The sequence below is a fragment of the Crocuta crocuta genome, unplaced genomic scaffold (genome assembly GCF_008692635.1).
Source record: "Crocuta crocuta isolate KB4526 unplaced genomic scaffold, BGI_CrCroc_1.0 scaffold35, whole genome shotgun sequence".
Classification (NCBI taxonomy): domain Eukaryota; kingdom Metazoa; phylum Chordata; class Mammalia; order Carnivora; family Hyaenidae; genus Crocuta; species Crocuta crocuta.
In genome coordinates, this window is record NW_027530625.1 from 1228456 (window position 1) to 1255894 (window position 27439).

At 41.2% G+C, this 27439-nt stretch overlaps 1 protein-coding gene across 6 annotated transcripts in view; it reads right to left on the reverse strand.

Annotated features, from left to right (window-relative positions):
• The window catches only part of DENND1A (DENN domain containing 1A), a 917228-nt gene that overhangs the window by 263459 nt on the left and 626330 nt on the right, over window positions 1-27439 (reverse strand). For all 6 annotated transcript variants that reach the window (XM_077768204.1, XM_077768202.1, XM_077768203.1 and 3 more), the window contains exon 5: window positions 182-251. In XM_077768204.1, the coding sequence (XP_077624330.1) occupies window positions 182-251 (70 nt within the window). The remainder of the gene's footprint in view (window positions 1-181; window positions 252-27439) is intronic.

The following is a 27439-nucleotide window of genomic DNA, read 5'->3' on the forward strand; positions in this document are numbered from 1 at the left end:
TAGGGGGAGAGATTAGGAGTGATTTTCTCTTCCTTCCTAGTTCCCGAATTTCCCAAACTTTCTATAATGGGCATGCATTACTTTTTTAGTAAACATTTTGATGAAACATAAGGCATGTATTACTTTAATACTCAAAATGTTAAAGTTATTTGCTGAAAAGAATAAAATACAAGGTAAATACCTGGCCTTTTGTCGTATAATCCGCCAAGATGTTAAGCAGCTTATAAAATACCTCGAACCAGGGGAGATAGCTGGGGAAAGAAGGGCAGAAACACGAACCATTAGTATGCAGGTCAAAAACTTTAACCAGGAGCTAACGCAAGACTGGTACGTTTCAGATTTTCCTCTACATCCTGAGAAGGCTTCCTGTCACAGCCTCCTAGAAACACAGACTAGTAGAATGCTAATTATTTCTGGGATTTAAAAAAATGGTCTATGTAAGGGAGAGGATTGAATGTCCATTATAAATTATTCCCATGCCTCAGAGCTAGAACAGGTTCACAGAGAAGAAATTCAAAGCAGACTCTGCAATCAGGAACAATTTCTGAATAGGCCCCCACCACACCCACCCTTCCCAGGAAAGCCTCTAATCAAGTGCCTCATGATTGGACCCACACAGCCACATGGGCTACACGCAGCACTTCCCCGCTACCGCCTACAAGATGTCCCAAAGGCCTCATGAGCCCAAAACCAGTCATAATGATACTTCAGATGTCCTACCTGTACCACACACCCTCTATACTTACTGCAGGCCCAGCTCTGACTCTGTCCCCACTGCCCTCTGCTGGGTCGTCACCAGGCTGCTCCGAGGGCAGTCTGGTCCTGAACTGACTCTACCCTCAGTGGGGCTTCAAGAATGGTCTTTTGCTAAAATGCATGTCTAAGTGGCACACTGACCCAGCTCCTGCAGTGGTGCCCCATCACTACTGGACTTCTTCGGTTGACGTTGGAGGCTCTTCGTTGTCAGGTCCTTGACTGTCTCTGGCTGCCCTCTCTACCTCCCCACATGCGTCCTTCTCTCGCTGCAGCCTCCCTCTGAGAATGGCCAGGCATCCTGCCCGAGCTTGCAGACACTTGGCTCTTTCCTCCCTCTGACCTTCATGGTCTACTCTCGCTGATTTCTACTTTCTCTCCTANGGTCACATGCATATTCCCCGTTACATTCCACACACCACGTGGCACTCAATGGCGTGTCCGTCTTGCTAACAGATTGTGCACAGACAGGAAGGATCACATCTTTCTTCACTTCTTCTTCCCAGGGCCAAGCACGGAGCCCCGTGCTTGGTGTTGACTGAAGAGAACTAAACAAAGACTAAAAGCAAAAAGCCCGTGAATGCTACGGTATTATTGCTGAACTATCTCTCCCCTCCCAAGAAGTTTTGTCACTTAATTTAAATGGCTTTGTTTTCCATCAGAAACGTTTCCGAAACAACAGAAAGTCAAAGGAGGAGAGTGTAGTACCAAGCAAGCTCTTGCTGTCCTGCTCACATCTGCCCTGCTGAGCTCGCAGGGTCTGTTCTTGATAGGGCTGGACAGCAGTGGAGCACTGATCCCGCCGGCCAGAGGGAACTCAGCACCCTGTACAGATTACCAGCTGTACGGCCGAGGGTAACAGATGAAGTGAGAGGCAATCCAGGGGACAGATAACGTGCACAGTTCTCCATCATTACCGTCTGTCTGAAGCCAGCACATGCTACTGTAAAATTTAAGTAGCTTATCAAAATATACTGATAAGCAACTTAACTTTTCACTTCTATGACAGTATTATCACTTATGTTAATATGTTTCAATCAGCTCTGGCAGCTGCATATTGACTATTACACAGCAAATGACTGCTGCCACTTTACACAGCATTTACTTTGGCAGAGCAATGTAAACATTCAAGAGGGATTAGGGAGGAGATAAGTTTCTCCTTTCCTATTCTGTTAAATAAACCTCGGCTGAGTTAAAAGCCATTATAGTGGGAACAATAAATCCCCTCAGACGAAAACTCTTGCCCAGATTAGAGGACTCTTAGTAAACAAATTCATCTAAGGCTTACAAAAAAAAAAAAAAAATTCCCCCCTTGAAAGAAAAAAGTGCCACTAGTTAAATCCAGCAACTCCAAGTCAGGAAGGAAGGGAGGGGAGGAAAGGAAGAAGAAAAAATATTTTCTTGCAAGCAAACCATGGCCTCGAGCAAATGAGAGAAAAGCTGAAGTCATTTTAGGAATGCTTGATGAAGTGATGGGGAGCGGGCTGGATTCTCTAGGAAGTCAGGACTACGGTACACATGGAAGAAGATTTTGCCACTGGGTTCAGCTGACCAGCCAGCATGGGCCCTGTCCCTCAAGCCTCTGCATCCTCTGCTGCTAGGGGGCTGAGGGAAGGGGACCACAGCAGATAGTGCCCAGCTTCTCCCACTCGGTCTCCACCTCACCGAATCAATTCTTCTTGGCTACACCAGGCAGAACCCTCAGCCAAGGGAGGTTTTGCAGTCACCCTGGAGATCAGCCATTTCTTCCCCCCTCTGGCCTGACCGGACACAACTGTTCCCCACATGTCGTCCCCTGTTCACTGACAGATGAATATCCAGTGATGGCAGTGTTAAGGTCTGGAAACCCAAACCCAGCTGTCTTCTTCTTCAAAGGATCCCTCTTTTCCCCGGTTGGGAGGCCAGGGTTCACAGCTGAACTTTATCCAGTGGCGTTTCCTGGATCACTTCATTAGTGGCGGCACCAGGGCTTCGCGCTGCCGGCGAGGGTGCAGGTGAGGGTACGGAGGCCCTCCACTCCATTCTGCGCATGTCTGTCATCGTGGAGTAAACACCACTTCCCGGTGCAGAGACAGGAAGCAAACACTCCATTACATTGTTCGTCCCTAGATACCTAAAGCAGTTTCCAAACATCCCTGGGCCTGCCCCGCTGGCTACCTTTATGCAACCGCTCAAGTCTGCAATGCAGAGCGTCACCGTGCGGCGAGCTCAGTCCAAGGCCAAAGCACCAACGCCAAGCAACAAAGGGCCCCTGCATTCAGGAAGGCCATGGTTCTAGTAGGGAAGAGAGACGTACACAACAAAATAGTTTGTGTAGGGGGAGCTGGAATTATTTTCCAAGAGTTTTATTTAGCTCATACTTGGGATCGATTGATCAAGTTATCATGACCAATCAGCAGAGCCTCCAAGGGGCAAAGCCAAAACAGGACAAGCTCGCTTCCCGGGCACTGGCCATGATCCATGCTTCTCTCACCAAACTGTGGCTCAGGTAACTTTGTCCTCGAGGCTGTGCCCTCATTCCCTTGCCTAACAGTCAAATGGACAACAGGCTCTTGTTTTGTGTGAAGCAATACGGAGTCTTAAACTCAAGAACCCAGGTAGTATCCGAGTATTCCTACCCACACGGCCTCACTGACATGGGCCATCACAGGCCCTCGTAAGATGTGCAGGGGCAGGTTCCAGAGACCATGCTTGGAGTCAACTGGCCCACAGTAAAAATCACCTATAAAAGGCCCTTAAATTGCCCCCAATATAGAGCAGATATGGATTTGTAGACGTCAAGTAGCTGGCCTGAGTTTGGGGGACACAGTGAATGAAAACTCTGTTCCAATCTGTCAGCTTGGAGAGTGGCTTACCCTCCAGCTGAACTCAGGAACCGAGTCTGACCGAGGACAGACGACTTACTTTTCTAATCTCGCTCCACTGAATGGACTGTCAGGATAATCATTCCCACTGTTCTGTGTGAGTACACATGTGCCTAAGTGACCTTGTAGAAGTGTATGTATGACAGGAGTCCACACCAGTGTCATTAAGCATTTAGACAGGAAACCATTACAAATTTGAAAAAGCTTGCCTCACATCTCTTGCTAATAGTTTGGTTTAGAGACATTAGATGAGCCCGAACAAGACAGGGGTGTGTGTGAGGGTGTGTGTGTGACAGGGCGCAGTGGAGGCAGACACTGACCAAGCTGAGGAAGGCAGCCACCTGAGAGAATAGCAGCTGTGAGCAGGATGTCAGAGTTCAAGCAGCTGTGAGGAGGAGGAGGAGGAGGAGGAGGAGGAGGAGGAGGAGGAAGAGATCCTCCAGCAGGGCAACCAGGCCCGCAGTGTTGGGGTCTGAGTCAGGTGAGGAGGGCTCCCTGGCAAGGGAAAGGCAGGGCTCCAGCAAGATAAGAAGAGTATCACACAGAAGGTGGCCTGCCTTGGAAGGTCAGCACTCAAGAGGGGGTGCAGGTTTAAGTAGGGGCAAAGGCCTGGTACTGGGTAAGAAAGCATCTATGTCAGAGAGGTTGGCTAGACTAGTGCTGGAACCTAAGAGGAGTGCAAAGAACATCTGGAAAGCAGTTCAGTGGGAGCTGTCAGAGCCTAACTGCGTAGGAGGGCTCCCATGAAGGGTGGTTGGCAGAGTCCAAGCAGTTGAGAAGAATGTCAATGGCAGGAGGAGGCTGCAGTGCCTCAGGTCAGAGTCCAAATGGAACAGCTCTGCCGAAGATGTCAGAGTCCAAGTGGGGTGAGGCAGGCGGCTACGGAGGAAAGGACCTGCCACAGTGAGACTCTGATCAAGCATGTAAATATATAATGGAAACCATTACTACTATCAGAGAAGAGAGTTACAAATACGGACCAGGAAGAAACAAGAATGAACCTATGGTGTCACAATGGAATTAGATGTAACTGTGTGAAATCATGGAGACAGATAAACAGAAATACAAATGTATGTACATGCATACATAACGTATGTGTGTGTGTATACACACACACACACACACACACACACATTATATATACATGTATTCTCTAGCTCTAGCCACTAAGGGGCCTTGGAAGCAGAGACGCCCTAATTATGATGAGCACGCTTTAGTGTCCAGATCTTGGTTTTTAAGGACCATTTGCCATGAAAAGGAACTAGAGCTCTTTGAAGAAATGTGTGATTCCAGGGCTGGGGCTGGGAAATATCTTGTCCTAGAAAAAAAGGCAGCACTCATTACATGACTAGGACATGCCAACAGAACACAAATGCCAGTGTAGAGGCGCTATGGCTGACAAAACCCGTGAGCATCAAAACAAATAATGATACAGAGATTATATAACAATTAATAAAATAGGAAATCACGAGTCTGTGCTAATATGAATAAATGAATCGAAAAGTTTGATGAGGATGAGAGAAGATGAGGATTATCCACAACACACTTTGGAATCACAAAGGGGAAAAGAAGGAAAGAGCCTGGGAGACATGACCTCAATCGAGTAATGTGACAAACTGAACTGGTGTGTCAACTGGCGGGATGCAATGAAACAATACAGAATACTTCCATCATATCCTAGCCATGGAATAGGAAAAATCAGATAAATCCAAATTGAGGGACCTTCTACAAACTAATAGCCAATGTCAAGTTCATAGAAGTGAAAGAAATGTTGAGGGGCTCTTCCAGAATAAGACAACGAAAGAGACAGGACAACTAAATGCAACACGTGATTCTAACTACAGCTTGCTTCCCTGCGTAAACAGGTGGTCCAAGCATTACATGGTAGTGCTGTATCAAAACCAACACAAATTTTCTGATTTTGATGATTGTAATGTGGTTGTGTAAGAGAATGTTTCCCTTTTTAAAAATACACTGAAGTATTGGGGGGTTACTAGATACTATTCTGGCAACATCTCCCAAATGGAGCATTTGTGCTATATTCACAACTTTTCTAGATGTAATTTTTCAAAATTGTAATTAAATGGAAAAGGAGAGAATCTAAAAGGTCTTTCAGTTCATCAAAAGTCCTGTAAGTAGGGGTGTCTGAGTGGCTCAGTTGGTTAAGTGTCCAATTCCAGCTCAGGACATGGTCTTATGGTGGGTGAGATGACGTCGCCGCCCCCCCGCCTCCCCCCGTCAGGCTCTGCACTGACAGTGTGGAGCCTGCCTGGGATATTCATTCAATCATTCATTCTCTCTCTCTCACTCTCAAAATAAATAAATATAAAACTTTGTGAAAAATAGCATAAGTAGACCAATTAGAGTATACAGAATAATAATATGAGCTGGGAAAATAAAAAAAAATCTAAAACCATGGCTATAGGGAGGGGCATACAATCCCCAGTCAATCCCCAGGGCACAGAGAAGGTTGAACAACAGCTAAGTCTTCAAGAAGTTGTTCTCCAAGTATGGGAGGAAGGCTGGTAAGGCTGGGGATAAAGAGCATTAGAGACAGAAAAAAAATCTCATGAGCAATGACTCACGGGCTTGACCCACTGGGCCTGATTGGAGCGCTGTGTGTGGCTGGAACAGCCAGAGAGAAGGGGCTGCAGGACCCAAGGCAAGGGAGGGGTCAAAAGCACCAGACTCCAGAAGCCCCATCACATGCCAAACTGCTGGGCCTCCCCACCCTTCATTCTGTTATCACCGGGAAACCAAAGGGACAGTTTAAGAGAAGTAACATTCTGATGATGAGTATTCAGAACTAGGTAGAAAATGATTATTTCCCCCTCAGCAGAGTCCAGTGGATCTCAGCCTGACCAGAACATGTCCACTTTGTTACCCTAAAGTCTTTGAAGATCTAGTTATATACATAATTTTTAAGAAGATCAATAGAATGTTTTGGTTCTAATATAAATAATAAAAAGAAAAGTACTTGATAATAAAATTTTAACATTTAAACATTGAGACACCATTATCTTAGAAATATAATGAAGTAGGACCTCCCTGAGCACTGTACAGCTGGTTTTAACGTATATCTGGAATGAATTTAAAGCTAAGAAGCGTGACAATTGAATTGAATATGGTCTTCAATTTCTCAGTGATTTCCACTGCCTAAGGAGTTCTTAAAAGTCCACCTTGGGTATTTGAAGAGATGTATCCCTTCTTTTCCTATTTCGTTTCAGATTTTGCCAAGATTCATCAGATGACAAAGCATCCCTTGGTTAAGGCTATCTGGCATTCGGTATCCAAAGTTTTCAAAGAAAACAACCCCCCAGCCCACAATTAAAAAATAAAAAGGGCAGAGCAGCATGGCCGATGCTAGAAATAACCTGTTGTCAATCTCAGTTCTGACACTTTCTAGCTGTGCCACCTTAGGAAAGCAATCTCTCGAAGACTCAATTTCCTCTTCTATAAGAAGATATAGGCCACCTAACCAATGTAACTGAGGTATGCAGACACACCCAGGCTGGTGCCTGGAATCTCTACCTAACACTCTCGCCAATCTCAGTTTTGAGAGGCTCTTTTTGATTCTGTCTGGGCCAGAGGTGCCTTCAGGACTCTGTGCAGGAATTCCTCCTGTCCTGTAGTCACCAGAGTGATAGGTAAGCACAAGCCATCACAAGAGGAAAATACTCCCCAATGATGTGACCACTTAAACCAGTTAAGACCCCACTACCAGCCCTTCTGGTCTGACCTAGCATCTACCCCTGCTCTTCCATCAGTGTCACACTGGCCAAATATCTACAATAAAAGGTAAATAAAACGACAACCATTGTAAAGGATGCAGGATTTCATGAAGCCCTCGTTTAAGGTGAACACCTGCTCAGATTTGAGGAAAGTAACCAACAAATGAAGACCTGGGAGCATGAGACCAGGTAACAAGGGACAAAGAGAAGAGTCCAGAAAAACAAGGATGGCGGCACAGCAGTCACATCAAAAGAAAATGAATTCAAAATCAAAGGAGTAAGTGAGGCCTTGGGGAAATTGATAAAGTCCTCAAATACTTTTGGAAAAATTGCTTTTAATGATTATACTGAGAAAGTCAAACATAAAGTGTTATTTTGTCAGAAAAATCAGAACCTCCCCCCACCCAAAAATAAACATTGTGGACTCATTATTTACTCTAAGAAAGAATGTATTACTGGAATAAAAGCTAGGTTTTGCTGAACTCTATTTACAAAATTTGAGTTTCTTTTTTTTTTTTTTAAATTTATTTCGAGAGAGACAGAGACAGAGTGAGCTGAGAGAGAGAGAGAGAGAGAGAGAGAGAGAGAGAGAGAGAGAATCCCAGGCAGGCTCTGCACTGTCAGCACAGAGCCCAATGCAGGGCTCCAACCCACAAAGAGTGAGATCAATGACCCAAGCCAAAATTAAGAGTCAGACGCTCAACCAACTGAGCCACCCAGGTGCCCCAAGTTTCATTTTATTCTAGAGAAAATCCTAAAGAAAGTTTCTCCTACTTTTTACTATAAAATTTTGGTTCCCACTTAAATAAACAGATTTGATTCCCAGAACGTGAGGCCCTCTGGGCTCACCCTACATGCCAGGTCACCATGGTTTACAACATATGCTTTCTCTTCTTTGTCTTCTCTATTGGTGTCAATTCCATGGGAGCAGGTATCATGGCTGTGTGTTGACTATTTAATCTCTAATGTGTGCCTGGCACATGTCAGACATTCAGTAAGTCAGAAGCTCCCTTGATAGTTGTAACTCATGCCTGCAGTTTCTACTGAGTCAACCAACTCTTATCGGAAGGCAGGGCATTTGGGTTAGGAAAATGATCCAGAACCAAAAATGAGCCCTGCCAGTGGACTGCTGGAGTCTGTGACACTTTTGAGAGTGAGTCAAAGTAGACCACGAAGGTCCTACAAAGTTATGATTTCTTACCCTGTGCCTATCCATCCAACACAAATGAACACCACCATCTATTTTGTTCCTATGTCAAGCACTGGGGAAAATGTCACAAAATGAAGCTGATTGTTTTAATTTGGCCGCTTAATTTTTCAAGCACAGGTGAGCCTTTAGAACTGCTCAGGAATCCTCTATCAGGCCAAGTTCCCCCAGAGAGTCTGCTCCAAACTTTCCCTTCTTCTCCCATCTCTAACCCATTTCTCCTGCTCTTCAGAAGACACTCTTGTCTCCACACTTACCTGCAGAGAAAAGCTTTACCCTGAGTTTTCCTATCATCCACTTCCAGGCTTTTCATTTGGCCCTCCTAACTGGAGCTGGGAAGTAGAGAAGACCCTAGATCCCAACCACACTGCCTTCTATAAGACCTATCTTCTTCCCCATTATTCTCAGTCAACAAGCACTCCCATCTGCAAGCATAACAAACCACCCATGTGGGCCAGTCCACAGTTTTCAAACTACAGCCTAGGCAGCAAGGAGTCCACATTCGTCCTTATGAGAAAAGCACACCACATTCTTCTGAGCTAACCACATTAAGCTTCAATACATGCTTTTCTGGAATTTAAAACTGAAGTGACGTTTACAGTCCAAACATCACACGTTTCCAGATCATTCATTCCGCAAATGTTACAGTCAATCATCCGTCAAACCACACATTTCTCTACACTTATTGAAGTCCATCCAGTATATGGCTGGCATTGTATGAGGCACGGTATGGGACCCCAAGGTCCCAGCATTTGGGGAGCCCACAGTCTAATGAGGGAAGCAGACACATGGGCAGATGATGTCAGCAACACAGGGTCTGTGTTTGGGCAGAGGTGCAGAAAGGGAACAGAGAGGAGAGGTTCTGGGAAGTCTCTACACAGAAATGACTTTGCTGATCTCCTTTACAGAGACTGTAAAGTCAGAAGACTGACCTGAGCTGGGGTACCGGTTCTGTCTCCAGCTGTGGCCTGAGGCATTTCCCCCTCCTCCATGTATAAAATGGGGATATACCACCTACGTTCACACAACTGTTGTGAGGGTGCCCACCACTATACCTGGAACCCAGAAATCAATGTTTTTCCCTGCAAAGACCATACTCGTGGTGCTAGGAAGATCAAATGTCAGAGGAACCTCAACAGGAGAATAAACAACTCCCTCTGGGAAATCAAAGCCAGTCTCACTCAATCTGAGCATTCTGCTTTGCTCACAGCTGCTAATGTCGAACTGTAAATTTATTACGGTAGCCAGTTAAGCTCAAAAATCTCTGATTTATGTCCATAATTAACATCCCATGGTGATACCTATTATATCTATGCAGGAAAATATATTGCATGTACTGAATGAGCGGAAATATTAATTTGCATTAGGGAAAAACACAAAAAGTTCCCATAAAACATCTGTGCTTACATAAATCTTCCCAAACACACACTTGGATTTGATTTTGGTAAGAAGGCTCTTTTCTCTCTTGATGGGTATTCAATAATTGTTGCTTTTAGAGAGCAGATCTGCCATCTTCTTTTCTATGACAGCGTTACTGTGATTGAGGGAGACTGCTCAGGAGGAAAGCACAGAGGCACTTTTCTGTTATCACCGGTAAAGTGTTGCTAACAGAAGATCTTTGGAGTAATGACACCTGCACCAACAATTGAGTGTAATTCTCAGATATTTTCCATTGAGCCCAGAGAGGGCGAGCACACAGGCCTTTCATCATTTTCCTAAGAGAGTTTATGATGCGGCCCACTCCTGTATTCACACACCTGCAAGTTTTCCCCCCATTCAGAGCATCTGATTCTATGGTTTTAAATTACTACCATAATATAATATAATGGGTTAGTGAGGTTCTAACCAAGGCCCACTTTACAGAATCTTTCACAGACCAAAAGAGAAACATATTGTCTCTACTGGGGAAAACAAAAAAACAAAAAAACAAAAAAAAAACCCCTCACAACAAGGGGAAGAAATGGCTACACAAGAAATCCTGTCCTACTTTCAGGAGTAAACAACAAAATGAATGAACCCACTGAGACACTGTTTGATGATACTCACATTTCAGAGTGAAGACGTGGAAGCTAATGGAGAGAGAGGGAAAACATTTACCAAGCTTCGGGCTTTTTGAAGTATTATTCTTTACGACTCTAGAAGATGGATTATCATCCCATTTTACAGGTGAGAAAAACTGAGTCGCCGAGAAGTGAAGTGACCTACCTGGGACAACACAGTGACTAAAAGCACAACTCAAGACACCAAATGAGTCCCGTAGGGTTTCTATCCTAACCGCTCCATGCAACACATCATTAATTGCACACAGCGATCCCGTGCAATGATCAATCCTGAAATTAGGATTTCGAATTCTTACCGTGTGGTTCCCACTGTAATGCCCTGATAAATGAAAGCCTGTCTCCAAAAGTCCCTCTGCTGGAAGTGTTCTGAGCAATCCAACTTTGGCTTCCTCCCAACCATTCGGCATGTTTTCTTTCACTGCCAGCTCCAGGGACACTAGTCATGTGTCAGCTCTTTATTGCTTTAGGTATTAGTGTATGTGTTAGATCCAGAAACACAAATATAAATAGTTGGATTCAAAAATGTCTTCGGTTTTTTAAGTTTTTAAGTTTCCAGAGCTTCGTGCCAAGACCCAATGCCTCTGCGACCTTAGACGTGTATTTCTAAGAACTTATCTAGACAAATCATGGCCCAGGTCATAGATTCTTAAACAGGCCGTGTTGCCTTTTTAAGTTTCAAGTACAAAGCTTTAAATGTATGCTTATGGTGACAATTAAAGGAAATGCTGGATTAGACAGGGCGTCAGTTTTCCAGGAGTAGTACTTGTTGGAACTCAGGTCCGCCCCCAGATCTCCGCTCGAATGCTATATCATTCAATCGCAAATCTCTCTATAAAAGTGTCTGGCTGTCTCTTAAACCCATTTATGCTCTATGCTTCAATGCCTTTCCTTGGCAACTTTTTCCATATGCTTCGTTTCTTTCAGGGCAGTTCTGTCTCAATTCACAGAACAGCACACCAATCACGACAAGCAGGCAGGCAGGTAAAGAAAGGAAGGACAGACAGGCACACAGAGAGAAAGTAGGATGTGAAGGTAGCTGGTCCAATAAAAGTAATGTTTTAAAAAGCAAAGAGTTTTTAGCTCCAAAGAAAACTAACCAAGCACCTAACCCCAAGCAATCAGAGAGCCCTGAACTTGAATTTATAACCCAAACACCCTGTACCATATGCAACTTGAGACACACAACTGGTAGCACTACTGGGGATTTATGACTTATGACTTGTTCATATTTAATTTGTAACCAAACACTTCCCCTTCCTCTTAGCTACCTCAGAACTCTTGATTAACTCTTGTTTTCACAGGTCAGAGGTTAAACAAAGGAAGGGAAGCATTCTAGGGTGAGATTGCCCAGAGCACCACATCCAAGAGTGACCTGTGCAAGGAACATTAACATAAGTGATAAGACTAGAGATTGTTCCAGACAGCTGAGGCTCAAAGCCTCCTTTGGGTTACAAAGCAGGACCTTACTAAGAGCTGGCAACGAGGACAGACAGGAAACTGCTCCCAAGTTACCTTCTGTGACAGAGCAACTCTCTCACCAAGAGGTCGCTCCCAAAATGTTCTTGGAGATGAGGCTGAAGCTTTCAAGGGAAGGAAAAACAGGAATTTGTGCAAGCCCAGGAGCCCTTCCTCTGCTTTATTCTGCCCATGAGATTCTCTTACCCTAGAGAAAACCTCCACCGCAAACCTCCACTGCTCTGTCATTCTGTAGCACATGTGGGCCAGGCTGAGGGAAGCAGATTTCTTTATGCAAAATTAATCACACAGAGACACAGCCACCCCGAGCAGGGGAGTATCACCTGTCCAACTAACTAACTACAAGACCCATCTAGATCCAAGAATCTTTACTGCCGTGCCCCTCATCACACACCAAACATAAAAGTAATAGGGGTAGAGGCCACCATTTCTTCTGGAATTACCACGTGTCGGGAGCTTTAGATGCATTTGCCTATTTATTTCTCATAATGATTCTATTCAACAGGTATCATTATATCCCCCCCTCCTGCCCCCCGATAACAAATGAAAAAACTGAAGCACAGACAGGGCAAGTAACCCGCTCAGAGTCACACAGCCACAAAACAGATCAGGTGTGTGTGCTTTACTACACCAGTAGGTTCTCTTCTGAAAAAAATCTCTCAGGGAACGGTATCAGTGAAGTGCCCATTAGATGGCACATACACTTGACATTTGATTAGGTGTTTTCAAATTGTTAACATAGAGCAACCATTAAACTCATCTGCTTTGTAGCTAGCTCTCATTCACTCATTCACTGCCTAATATAAATAAGCTAAGCACTGGGTAGAGGTGAACAAAGGGTAGCTTTAACGCATGTAGGTCCCTGGTTTAGATGTGTATGTGAAACCACTATGGTATTAGGAATGACCTGATAGAGGCAACAAAAACACAACTTGAAAAATATGATAATAGTTGGGTCCCCCTGAGAAGAGGTTAGGTATGCATCTCCTCGGAACCACATAACACAGCCACAGCACGAACCAGTCTCCTCAGGTGACCCCTCAATGGGCTGGGCGGCCAATCTGAGCAATGAAGGAGCTGAGGATCCACTAACAGGGAGATCAGATCGAAACAACATGCCATTAGCCACTCTGTTTTGTTGCCCTGATTTAAAAACAATAATAAATACAAAAACAACTCTATACCTCTCAGTCATTCCTTATTTTTTAAATAATATTGGTGCCTATGACTTGGTGCTTTTAAAAAAAAAAAGTTTTATATTTTTATTTTTGAGAGGGGGGGAGGGGCAGAGAGACGGAGACACAGAATCTGAAGCAGGCTGGAACCTGTCAGCACAGAGCTCGATGTGGGGCTTGAACTCACAGACTGCGAGATCATGACCTGAGCCAAAGTCAGACACCCAACAGACTGAGCCACCCAGGCACCCCATGACTTCCTGCTTTATTGTAAACCTAGAAAAGCAGTTGGCAACGTTACAAAAGCCTAAAATTGGTGGTGTTAAACTCACTCAAAATATGTTTACTTAGAGGGAGATGAAGTATTTGGTTAAAAAAACTGTGTCTTAAATCCTCAGTGACAGTACTGGCTCCGGGTCTTCCTCAAAAGAATCCCTAAAAACTAATCTTTTTCTCTACAGCAAACCTAGCAGAAACTGGTTTCTCAGATATAAATTCTTAAACTCACATAGTTTGAAAGAGAGCAGTAAAGTCCTTCAATGAGTAACTACTAAAAGCAGAACATTAAAATGACGGTCAGAAAATGTATGCATGAATTATTTTTACTGTATTTTCCCCAGTGTTAAATGTTGTAGCTTAATTTTGGGGGGATATATTTTAAATGGTAGTTCTTTATTGTGCATAATAGCAATATATTCATACACACACCTAAACATGTGCTAAGAGAATAAATTAAATAAATTATGGTAAATCCAGGAAACAGAAAATTAGGTTTTAAAATATCCTTAATGATATAGGAAGATGTCCATGAAATAATACAGACTGAAAAGAAATATTGTCCACAACTATGTTTTGTAAGGAATCATAATCACTCATAGGAAGATTAGAAGATAAATTAACAATGGTTATTTCTAGATTGTGGAATTTATAGATAATCTTTGTTTCCTTTTACATCTTTTCTCCATTTTCTGTGGCTTATGTACTAAGCATCCAGTGTCTTAAAAATTAGAAAAAAGTCAGGGTACCTGGATGGCTCAGTCAGTTAAGCCTCCGACTCCTGATTTTGGCTCAGGTCATGATCTCATCATTCGTGAGATCAGGCTCTGTGCTGACAGTGTGAAACTCACTTGGGATTCTCTCTCTCTTCTTCTCTCTCTGCCCTTCCCTTGCTGTCTGTCTGTCTCTCTCTCTCAAAATAAGTAAGTAAACTTAAAAAAATATATTAGAAATTAGAAAAAAGCTGTTTCATCTTTTAAGTACTCTGTGTTGTTCGTGAGTGCAAATACTGGGGCACCTGGGTGGCTCAGTCAGTTAAGCGTCCAACTTCAGCTCAGGTCAGGATCTCACAGTTCGTGGGTTCGGGCCCCACATGGGACTCTGTGCTGACAGCTTGGAGTCTGGATCCAGCTTTGGAGTCTGTCTGCCTCTCTCTCTGCCCCTCCCCTGCTCATGCTGTGTCTCTGTCTCTTTCTTAAATATAAACATTAAAGGGGCACCTGGGTGGCTTAGTCGGTTAAGTGTCCGACTTTCACTTAGGTCATGATCTAGCAGTTCGTGGGTTCGAGCCCCGCGTCGGGCTCTGTGCTGACTGCCAGCTCAGAGCCTGAAGCTGATTTCAGAGTCTGTGTCTCCCCCTCTCTCTGACCCTCCCCTGCTCACACTGTCTGTCTCTCTCTCCTAGAAATAAATAAAAAATATTTAAAAAAAAATAAACATTAAAATTTTAAATAAGTGCAAATACTTGGAAGCAAGCTAAATATATATAATAGTTCACAATAAATTATTAACTATCAAATGATGGTATATTATACACTCATTAAAATCAGACTACAGGAAAATATTTTAACATAGAAAAGTATTCAATAAATTTAGATATACAAGCAGGTTCTATAATATGCACAATTTTTCATTTTCGTATTTTCCTATACTCTCCAAACTTTCTACAATCAATACATATTACTTTTATTAACTTTCAGGAGTCAAATCCCTAACTGATGGAGCTACCCAGGTGCCCCTACTTTCATTAACTTTTAAATTAAATATAGCCAATGTGTGTGCCTACCAACGTCCAAGTCCTCTTGCTTGGCTGTAGGGAAGTGGATCCTTCAGGGAAAGTAGAATCAAAAGCCTACCTTCTTATTTCCTTAAGTGTGCTTAATAACTGTGGTGACCCATTTCCCCAACAGGCTCTCTGGATGAAATGGAAGTTTGCACTCTTTACTGGTCATGCCAGAGTCCATGCTCTTTCCACAGCACCATGTTTATCATGGATCTCAGTTCAAGGGCAGGGGTGGTTGGCTAATAAGGTTTTCAGTGACCTTTCTTCATATGGAAACAGCCTCAATAAACTCTAGTGGGCCTCAAAAAGTTGAGACACCCTCACTTATCCAAGGCTATCCTAAGTTGAGAAGGGAAAGAAGATTTACATTGAGAGGCCAAATCTTTGAGACCGGGGCATTTAAATGAACATTTAGTAAGCATCGATACGTGCCAGCCCTGTGCTAGATAGCCAGGATAAATACACGAACAAGACACAGTGCTGCCTGTCCTGAAGGGACCTGGGTCTCTTGGGAGAAGATAGACATGTAAACAGTTCATCACAATGCAACATGAGGGTGCCGTGATACAGGAGGGCACCAAGCATTATGGGAAGATGGAAGGAGAGAGCATCTTGACTAGACCAGGGTGCCAGCTAAATGAAGAAGAGAAGTTAGGTAAAATAAAGGAGCGCTTCCATCTGAAGGGAACAAAATTTTTCAGAGGCAGAGACAAGGAACCATAAATGACTTGGGGTGGTTGGATCCCACCTAAGGGTGGGACAAGATGTTTCTCTACGTAATATTTTATGAAACAGGGGATGGAGGGAGGGTAATCCTGGCAGAAGATGACCTAGAGAAGTCCAGAGAGACCAGCTTATGAGTTTCATGTGTGAGACTAGGGAGTTTAGTTCTTTTCCTGAAAGCAGAGTTTTAAGCAGAGGAGGAATTTGATCAGATATATCTTTTTAGAGTATCACTTTAATAGAGTGGAAGTCTGGAAGCAGATAAACTCAAAGGTCTTAAGACCCATGTAGCTGGCCTAAGTCCTCAAGGAAGAAGGGAGGTTTCTGCAAGTAAAGGCTTTTGTCAGTGCCCTTCTAATTACTTTAAAAAAATTACTAAATGCAATGAAATCCTAGGATTTGGTTGTAGGAGAAGACCTAAAATAATGAGCTCCTTTTAGCCAAAGGATGGCTTAAAGAGTGAGCGTTGCTGTATGACATAGTGGGAGAGGAGGGTGAGTCGGACAGCCCAGAGCAACAGGTGTGGTTCCTCTACTTACCAAAGGGCTCCCCCCCCACCCCGAGCTGTTCCTTTGCCTCCCCATGCTCACTTTCTTCTGCAAAAGGATGCCACTTCCTACTGACACACCAAGGCCATGATACAGAAAAATTAAGCAATTCAATAATAAAGTAATGTAAATAATACCAAGTGCCCACTACGGTTCACAGACCATATCAGGTATTCAAAAATAGGTAGCACCTGTTAAGATTTTGGGCAGCAGAGGTCTACTTGGTCTTTCAGGCCACAGAGTGGTTCTAAGCCACATTCTGGACTATTTTCAATGCCTTTAAAATGCTAAGGTGCCACAGGCATATGTATATTCTTCACAGTTACTTTTAAGATTGTATCTGTCACAAAAGAATTGGCTAAGTCAATAGGGATTTTATTAATATTTCTCCACTTGATGCAAGATAAAGATTTCATTTTTTTTTAAATATTTTTATTTATTTCTAGTAGAGAGAGAGAGAGACAGTGTAAGCAGGGGAGGGTCAGAGAGAGACGGAGACACAGACTGAAACAGGCTCCAGGCTCTGAGCTGGCAGTCAGCACAGAGCCCGACGCGGGGCTCAAACCCACGAACCGCGAGATCATGACCTAAGCGAAAGTCGGACGCTTAACCGACTAAGCCACCCAGGCGCCCCAAAGATTTCATTTCAAAGACAGAATGAAAGCAAAGGAAAAAAATGGTAGGAATCATAACTGTATCACCAGTATTTTTTTTCAATCATTCTTCAATGAATGACTCTTTTCAAAATACCACTGCAAATAATTCCTTGTGCTCTTCTGACTGGAGGAATACCATATACTGTTCCTAACTAATTAAATAAGACTGAACCCTAGAAGATTTAGTATGCTATAGTGATATAAAAGATAGCAACAGTAATAAGACTCTAAGAGCTATCGTTAAACAAACATATGGATGTTAACATTTTTACTTTTCACAAATGTTTGAACTTAACTTTTATGGGTCTAAAATAAAGCAGCTTCAGCTAAAGACCAGTTCGGCATACTGAGCCATTTGTGGGATGGGAGTCAAAATATCTAGTACACCTCAGCTACATTAGGCACTGGACTACACAGTCTCAAGGCCATTATCTCTCCTCACCTTAGCTACATGACATAGGTATCTTCAGTTGCACCTGACAGATTAAGAAATGGAAGTTTAAAGATGCGTGGCAATCACCAAGGCAGTTAAGTAGCAGTCAGGAAGTATGGTCTTCCTGTTCCAGAGCTCATAATCCTTTTTTTTTTTTATTTAAATCAACTTTGAATTATGGTTTACATACAATAAAATCCATCCATTCCATGTGTGCACTTAGAGGAGTTTTGATAACTGCACACAGCTGTGTAACCACCACCACGATCAATATATAGAACACTTCCAGGACCCCAAAATGCTTCCTTGTGCCCCATCTAAGTCAATTCCCCTCACCCGTTATGGGGTATCTAATAATGTATCCTAGATCCTATATATCCACACTCTATTGAGATAACCTGTTTACCTCCTGTTCTTACCACAATCTACCTTTTGAAAATTCACATCTATTAAATACCAATTGTAATGGCTATGCAGTTCTATAATTCTATCTATGATCTCTTACGCCATACCATATACTTTAGCCTTGTCCCCACCGCTGACCAATGAAGGACACTCTAATAGTAACATATCTCCCTGGGCATGCCCATATATCACAATTCCACGGTGCTAGCTGTCACTCTATCCCAAGTGAAGGGCTATTACAAGAACACCTCCAGTCCACCTAATATAGTAAAACAGCGTATCATTCACAAGCTTCATTAGCTACATAATTTAACATTAACAGATTACTCGAGATGCATCTTGCATGCAAATGAAATAAACTGGTCTGTCTATACTGGGGTGGTAATGTATTGTACCTCTGTATTATACCATGTTTTCTCCTAATTAGAAACCATACCCCGTCCAGAGGTTTAATTCCAGTACCATGGGCGGTGGCAAAGGGGTTGCTCCATGACCATAAAAAGCAGAACAAAAGTTCTCTGCCACATGAGCCACACATGTGAGACAAAGGAGATACAGAGCAGCCAGCTGCTTGGAACTATTCAACCCTCTTATTTTGTAGCAAGAATGGAAGTCAAAACCCAGAGCCACACATTTGCACAGCCAAAAGGACATCCTGACAAACCCAGAAGTAGCTATCCCTGTCTCTAATGCATGGCCCTGAAATTCCCCAGTGTTACTCTCTTTTTCTGCTGTACCTCCTACCAAGTAGGGCGCCAAAAAGCATAGATTCTCTTGTCTGAGAGAATGTAGAGCAGCTGTGGTCTTAAATAGTTAGAATTGTCCTGAAACGTCAAAAATTTACTTGGATTCCACATGGTATTTCCAGAGTCCTTTACTAACCAGGATTTAAAATAATGCCTGTTTAGCTCCAAACATGATGATCTTTCCATCTACTGTGTATTCTGACATCTACTCTGACCCCCATTTACCTTTAGTATTCCATGGCTCATTTGGTCATCAAACATTTATTGACTGGGAGGCTCTTTGCTGGGTCCTGGGGCTAACAGGTGCATCAGACACAGTCTCTAATTTTAAGGAGCTCAGTGTCCAGAGGGGGAATCAGATGCATAAATCAACAAGTGTAATTACTAAGATAAGTGCTGTGAGAGGAGTATGCACAGGCACCAATTATCTCTCTCACGTGAGCATGCACACATGTGGCAGACTACCAACTCCATCCAATGTGACAGAATTTCCTTAAGCCCTACGAGGGGTTCCGAATACTTCTAAAATTAAATAGAGATGGTCACACTAGAGGATTCTTTATTTTATAGAAGGACAGTTGAGTAAAAGCTACTGGCACACAGAATCTAATAGTGATCCCCCCAAAAGAGCTCACCTAATTTTTTATGAACAATCTTCTTCTTCCTTTTTCTGTTAATATAAAAAAACTGGCACCTTTGTCTGGTTTGAGAATGTAAAATCAGGAAATAAAATGGCAAGTCTTACAACTGTGAACTTCAATCAGCTCATTACAAACCAAAGAGACATATTTGAATGCATGTTGCTACATTCATTTACCTATTCTGCCAAGCCATTCAATTACACGATTTCAGATTTTGTATGAAAAATACCGCCATGTTTCTTTCAAAAGCTGGTATTTGGAGAAAGTGATTAGAACAGCATGCTATGATACGTTAATACAGTGGTTTCACTTAATGGACAATGGCAGTTTTTCAAATGCTCTCTGTATTTTAAATTATTGCGCTTAGAATTCATGACTACAACATGTCTCAACTTTTTTTCTTTCTGCTGCACAGTGCACTCCACTGCCACTGTGAATGCAAACAAAACACATTATCAGAAGGGTTTTATTAGCATCTGTAATATTAAAAAGAAAGTCATTCTTTAAAGGTGGGGGTGAGTACAGTGGGTTGTTCAAATTGTGCGAACACTGAAAAGGATAAAGCTTCCTAATTGAGGTAATAGTGAGGAAGGGAGAGAAAAAGCTAAAGCAGGAGAAAAGCCTTAAACCAAAATTTAACATCCCCTTGGAGAGAGGGGGCACAGAAGAGATGGAGTTTATTCTAACCAGAAGCAGCTGTTGCTATTCGAATTAGGAAGCATTCCTAATGAATCAGCAGTTCTTATAATAAATATACTCCCCTTTGAAATGTGAGGATTCTGCTATGAGTATTTCTTTTGATATATTTTTTACATGAACTCATTAGACGGAGAAAGACAGGGATCAAGCATGTTCCGTTCTAAATTACGATGGCTATTCTTTATGTATCATGTCCTCTTAAGGTTACTTAAGGCATATGAAAATAAGAAATAAACCACAAAGCTTAGTGGCTCACTCTAAACAAACTTTTTAAGTTGCTACGTAACAGTTACATCTTACCAAGTATCTGCCACTACACTAATTTAACCAGTGCCCATTAAATTTAAAATGGAAATCAGAGTTAAACAATGAAAGAGGCATGTCTTATGTATTAAGAGGAATCCCCAAATTCCAACAAGGTAAAGATCTGCTTGTAGAAGAAGTACATTCTGTTCCCCAGATATCCTTCTTGCCATTTTAGGAAAAGGAAGAAAGTGTGCGTATTTATAAATATGCACACATGCATATTTATTTAATCTCTACCTAGGTTCCACATTCCTCTTTTCTTGCACCTAAAAACAATCATCTTTAACAGAGGTTTCCCTAAGCAAAAATCATCATGGCTCTATTAATACAGATAAAATTTAAAAGTACATCTTCCCATCAGCAGAAGTGAGTACAAGTGGGTAGGCATTATTCTACCAACTAGCTATCATTCTCCAACTTTTAATTTATCAGTCTTTCTCTTCCTCTTCCTCCTCCTCCTCTTCTGTGGTGGGTTTCTGAGATTCTTGGTGCCTCAGGGCAAATCCTGGGACTTGCCTACGGAGTTACAGACTGACACCAGGTGTAATGGAGAGACTGTTAGAATTGTCTTATCTTTCCTCCCCCAACACCAAGGGTACATAAGCCTTAAACTTGGAACTGAAAATGAAAGGATATTCTAAATGTAAACACAATTCTTACGCTGCTTAAAAACAATCTTTTCCATAAACTTAGACGGGACCTCCTATCTCACTGGGTCTTATGCTCTCCAACAACAGTTACGAATGCAAAGGATGAATAGAACTGCAGATGATAGAAGTCAAGGACCAAGAAGATTTAACTCCACCATTACCATGTCATACAGAACAAGCTGAACTGAATAACTCCTAAAAGGAAGAAGGACTGGGATCATATGAAAGTGGGTGGATTACCCAGCTTCTTGTACCCTAATGGGGCGGTCAGAGGTGAGGGGGCGACAGTGTGTGCACTGGAGAACAAACCAAGGACTCTTGAGATCCTTTTAAAAGATCAGTGTGTGTTTTTGTTCTACATTCTGAGATATTAGAAAAATGGGGCTGAGCCTCAGGAAATGCATATGAGATCACTTGATAAATGTTAGGGCTATATTTGAATCCAGCTCTCTCTGGATCCAAAGCCAAAACACCATGTTGCCTCCCTGATATCTTCCCAATTGAGAATAGGTAAGATTTTGCTCACTGGGAAACACTCCCTCCTTAGGACACTTCACTTGGTCATAAAGCTATAAACATAGTGACCTTCTCACAAACGGAGAAAACAAGTCAGCAAAGTGTTAAGTGACTTGACCAACATTACATAATTCCATTAAGAAAATTTTTTTAATGTTTTAAGGAGAGAGAGAGCATGAGCAGGGGAGGAGTAAAGAGAGGGGGGGACACAGAATCTGAAGAAGGCTCCAGGATCTGAGCTGTTAGCACAGAGCGCAATTCAAGGCTGGAACCCACGAGCCATGAGATCATGACCTGAGAGCCAAAGCTTAACCAACTGAGCCACCCAGGCACGTCTACATACTTCTATTTTAAAGGTGGAACTCAATGGTACACTTATCATTATGAGCACTGAGTAATGCAGAGAATTGTTGAATCACTAGGCTGTACAGCTGAAACTAATGCAACACTGTATGTTAACGATACTGGGATTAAAATTAAAAACAATAAAAAAATTGGGACTCAATGTCCTAGGGGGCAGACAACTAAAATTATTCTTTGTCTTCCAAAATGAGTAATAACTGAATAGTTAGCACCACAGAATTCCCTTACACTCATTCCTCTGTAGATTTGCACTCCTACGGAAATGCCTGCCTGGACTGGTACTTATCTGGCCCAGCCTTCATGAACCCAGAGAGCACCTCTGCAGTTTATACACAGCTCTGTCCCTCATGCCATGTCAGGCAACTACGCTGGCTCAGAAAACTTTTCATGAGAGATGGATGGATAAAATATATGAAGGACTAGTAGAGGAAAAGAAGTTCAGATGTCTGAAATACAGATAACACTTTTTTTAATGTTTGTTTATTGTGGGGGCGGATAGAGAAGCAGAGAAAGAGACGGAGACACAGAATCTGAAGCAGGCTCCAGGCTGTCAGCACAAAACCCAACACGGGGTTTGAACTCAACCTATGAGATCATGATGTGAGCTGAAGTCAGATGCTAAACCGACTGAGCCACCCAAGCACGCCTGAAATGTAGTTAATTATTTAAACACAAATATACCCAATTCAGAGCTTCTTACGATCGCAAAAAAAATTGTAAAGAGACTAAAAATTGGCAGTCTCTTTTTCTCAAGAACTGGAATAAAAGACATTTGATTATAAACCCAGCTTCACACAATAGAGACAGGCAAGTTACTTAAACCCTTGATTTCTTTTTCTTTAAAATGGAGCTAAATATTTTAAAGTTTTCATTAGGATTCAACAGTATCATTCATGTAATGTGCTTAACAGTTCCTAGGTAGCAAGTAACCAGTAAATGGCAGCTACTATTACTATTATTAATTACTACAGTGAAGAATCATTGAGTATGGAAACACCTTCATGATTTAGCACTATGTGGCCATTAAACTGTCCTCTGTGGGGAAAAAATGTCCTTCAGAGAGGACACCTTAATGTTACAAAAATATGTAAAAGGAGATCAAGTAAGGTAAAAGAGGTATATGATCTCAAATATGTAAATTTTCAAATATGTGTATGTGTACCATATGTATATTACATATATCATTAGAAAAGAACTAAAAGGAAATACACAACAATTTCTATTTTTGGATGGTGTTAAATAAAGATAATTATTTTTTTTTTCTGTACTGAAAAGAAGTATATTCATTCAAAAGTCACTTTTGTTTTTCTCTGTGGATATCCAACTGCTCCATCAACTTTTTTATAAATAGACTATCCTTTCCCCTACCCACCCATGAATGACTCTGGCACCTTTGTCAAAAAAATCAACAGACTCTCTGTTCTGCTCCACTGCTCTATATGTCCATTCTTGTGCCGATACCACAATGTCTTGATTACCACAGCTTTACAATGAGAGCTAAAATCAGGTATTATGCTTCCTCCAACTTTATTCTTCTTTTTCAAACTTCTTTTAGCTAAATCCTTTGCCATATAAATCTCCATACAAATTTTAGAATCAGCTAAATGAATTCTAGAAAAACAGACCTAGTGGTATTGCACTGTACTCTATAGGTCAACCTGGGGAGAACGGATATCTTTGTCTGTAACAGTACTCCAGGGAAAAACCGTATCAATAGGGGGTGTAAACACGCACGTGCGCACACAGAAAGATTTATTTTAAGGAATTGGTTCAAAATCTCTAGGGCAGGCAGCAGGTTGGAAACTCAGGTAAGAAGAGACATTGCATTCTTGAGTCCAAAACGTATAGGGTGGGAGAGCAGGCTGGGAACTCAGACAGGATTTTGGTGTTAGAGTCCTGAGGCAAAATCCCCTTTTCTCAAGGAAAGGTCAGTTTTTGCTTTTAAGACTTTAATTGGCCCAACCAAGTACTGGAGCATCATCTCCTTTATTTGAAGTCAACAGACTATAAATGTTAGTCACAGCACCACCTAGACTAGAATCTGAGCCAACAACTGGGCACCACAGCACAGCACAAGTGACATGTACAATAAACCATCATGACACCCTGACAACATTGAGTTCTAGAATCCATGACCATGGCTTATCACTTCATTTATTTAGATCTTCTTTTAACTTTCTCAGAAAGGCTTCACACCTTTCGGTGTCTAGGGAATGCAAGTATTTTGTTCAATTTATCCCTAACTATTTCATTTTTCTACAATTAAAGTTGACATAGAATATTACTTTCAGGTATAAGTATTTCAGATTAAATGCTACTATAATATAGCATTTTATTAATTTCAATTTATAATTTTTAATATCAATTTCTTTACCTCCCATCAAATATAAAAGTAATGAAAATAGATCCCTAAATATAAGAGATAAATCTATAAAACACCTATAATAGAAGAGAAAATCTTTTGTGTTCTTGGGTCATGCAAATATTTCATAAAACACACAAAAAATGAACCATTAAAGAAAAAATTGAGAAAAACTCGACTCCGAAATTAAGAAAATGTTAAGGAAATTTAAGACAAGCCTCAGATTAGGAGAAAATATGTGCAGCACATATCTAATAAAGATTTGTACCTGAAGTATATAAAGAAGCCCTACAATTTAGTAGTAGTAAGATGAAAAACCCAAGTAATAAATGTAATAAATAATAAAGTAATAAATAAAATAAATTTATTACCCAAGTAATAGATTTGAACAGACATTTCACCAAAGGAAATATATGATATAGTATCTTCTAGTAAATAAGCCCGTGAAAAGACTTGCAACATTGCAAGTCATCAAGAAAATGCAAATGAAAACCACAATGAGACGCTACCATGATTTTAACAGAACAGCTAAAACGAAAAAGACAATATCAACAGTTGATGAAAACGAGGAGCAAGTGGATTATATAGTGCCCCAGAGAGCAGAAGATGGAAAGACTGGAGCTCAGGTAAGTCAGCAACAAAGCTGGCTTTTACCCTGAAGTTCTTTGCCAAACTGTGGACACTTTGCGTTACCAAATGATGGCGACACAAGGCAGAAGTGAAAAGAGGTAAAGCCTAGGAACTCCTAAGTATACCACAACCTAAATTTAGGTCTTGAGGGCTACATCTTTAGTGTAAAAATTTTTTAATCTGCATAAATTCTGCAGCAGAAAATGTTCTATTCTGGATGTTCTTGCAGGGTGGAAACAAACATCTCCACTGACAATTTCAAACTAAAATATGCTCTCACATGGATTTGTAGCCCAAATTCACCTACTATGGTCTCCTAAAACGGCAAACAGATCATTTATGGGGCAGCATAATGAATTATCAGCACCTCTAGGTGAGAGCCAGAAGCATAAATGAATACAGATCTACTGTGGAGGGACTCAAAATTTAACCAAGGCCTCAAAATTTTCCTACAAATATCACTTTATAGACAACTAAAACAATCAGAAATTTAAAAAAACTGTTTACTATGTTTTAAAAAATAAAAGATTGAAAATCAGTACAAAGCAAATGACTATAAATAGCCAAGCAGATCTATAAAAGAATCCAATGGAATTTCACAAGTGGAAAAGATTAGACACATGTAAAGGTAAAATTAGTGAAGTGAAAAATAAACCCAGATATGTTATCTATAATATGGTCTAAATATACAAAGAGAAGAAAATAATATATGGAAAAGAAAGATAGTCTATGGCCATACCACCCTGAAAGTCTCATCTGAAAATGATAAACAACTTAGAAGAGAGAGTGAAAAAGGCTAACACATTCTCATCACATTTCTAAAAGAATGTAATAAAAAGAATGGAGAAGAGGCAAAAGTCAAAGAAATAATGGCTGATAACATTCCAGAACTGATCTCGAAATCCCACGCAAAAGAAATAAGAAGTCTATTATCAGAGATAAAGCACTGTGAAATTGCAGAATTCCAAAGAAAAAACAGGAAGATGGAATAAGCAAATTCATTTAAGAGCAACAATTAGACACACTCATTTGTGGCAAGTAAATGAAACAAACAAGTAAAAGCAAATTAGAAACACAAATGAACCTCTTTAACCTAATAAATAACTAATTAAGACCTATCTTACTGGAGGAATGGTAAAATACTCTAAGATCAGACACAATAAAACAATTCACTATCTTTAATTCTATTCAACACTATATTGGAGATACTGGACAGCACAACTGGAGAAAAAATGAAATAAAGGGTATAAAGAATAGAAAAGAGAAAAAAGGTGGGGGAGCGCCTGGGTGGCTAAGTCAGTTAAGCATCTGACTCTTGATTTCGGCTCAGGTCATGATCTCACAGTTCCTGAGACTGAGCCCCAGGTTAGGCTCTGCCCTGACAGTGCAGAGCCTGTCTGGGATTCTCGTTCTCCCTCTCTCTGGCCCTCCCCAACTCACATGCGCATGGGCACCCACACGCACACACTCTCTCTCTCTCAACATAAATAAACATTTTTAAAAAGGAAAAAAAGACAAAACAGTCATTTATAAATTACATGAATTTCTATCTGAAACCCAAAAGAACATATAATAAATAACTAGAATTAATTAGGTACACGGGCAAAAGACCAAGATATTAAAAACTGAATTGCTAAACAACAGAACAGAAAATTAAAGATACATGCCATTTATAAACACACGCACAACATAAGTTCTTGAGGAAAAAAATGACTCAAACATGTGCAGGACCTTTATGGAAGATATGTTTAGATGTTATTAAAAGATACTGAAATAAGGGACACCTGAGTGGCTTAGTCAGTTGAGTGCCTGACTTCAGCTCAGGTCATGATCTCACGGTTTATGAGTTTGAGCCCCACATTGGGCTCTGTGCTGACAGCTCAGAGCCTGGAGCCTGCTTCAGATTCTGTGTCTCCCTGTCTCTCTGACCCTCCCATGATCATGATCTGTCTCTCTCTAATAAATAAACGATTAAAAAAAAGATATTAAAATAAGACCTAAATATGGACATCACATTCACAATTGGATAGACTCATTAACATAAAAATGTTAATTCACCACAGACCATATATTCAATGAAAGTCTAATCAAAATCTCAACATGGCTTTTATGAAACTTAATAATACAAGTCTAAAATTTATATGGAAGGGTAAAGGACTAAGTGTGACATTTTTGAAGAAAAGAAGGTGAGGAAACTTTACTGACAGATATTAAGACTATAGTAATCAATACAAAACAAAATATTATTAGCATAGGAATAGACAAATTAGCTAACAGAATGAAAAACCCAAAATAAGACCTGAAGATAAAGACTTGATATAGATTTAGGACAGAGATGGCACTGCAAATCCCTAGGGAAAAGAATGGCCATTTAAAACACATTACAGGGGCAACTGGATTTCCAAATGGAAAAAAAAAAATGAAATTGAAATCCAG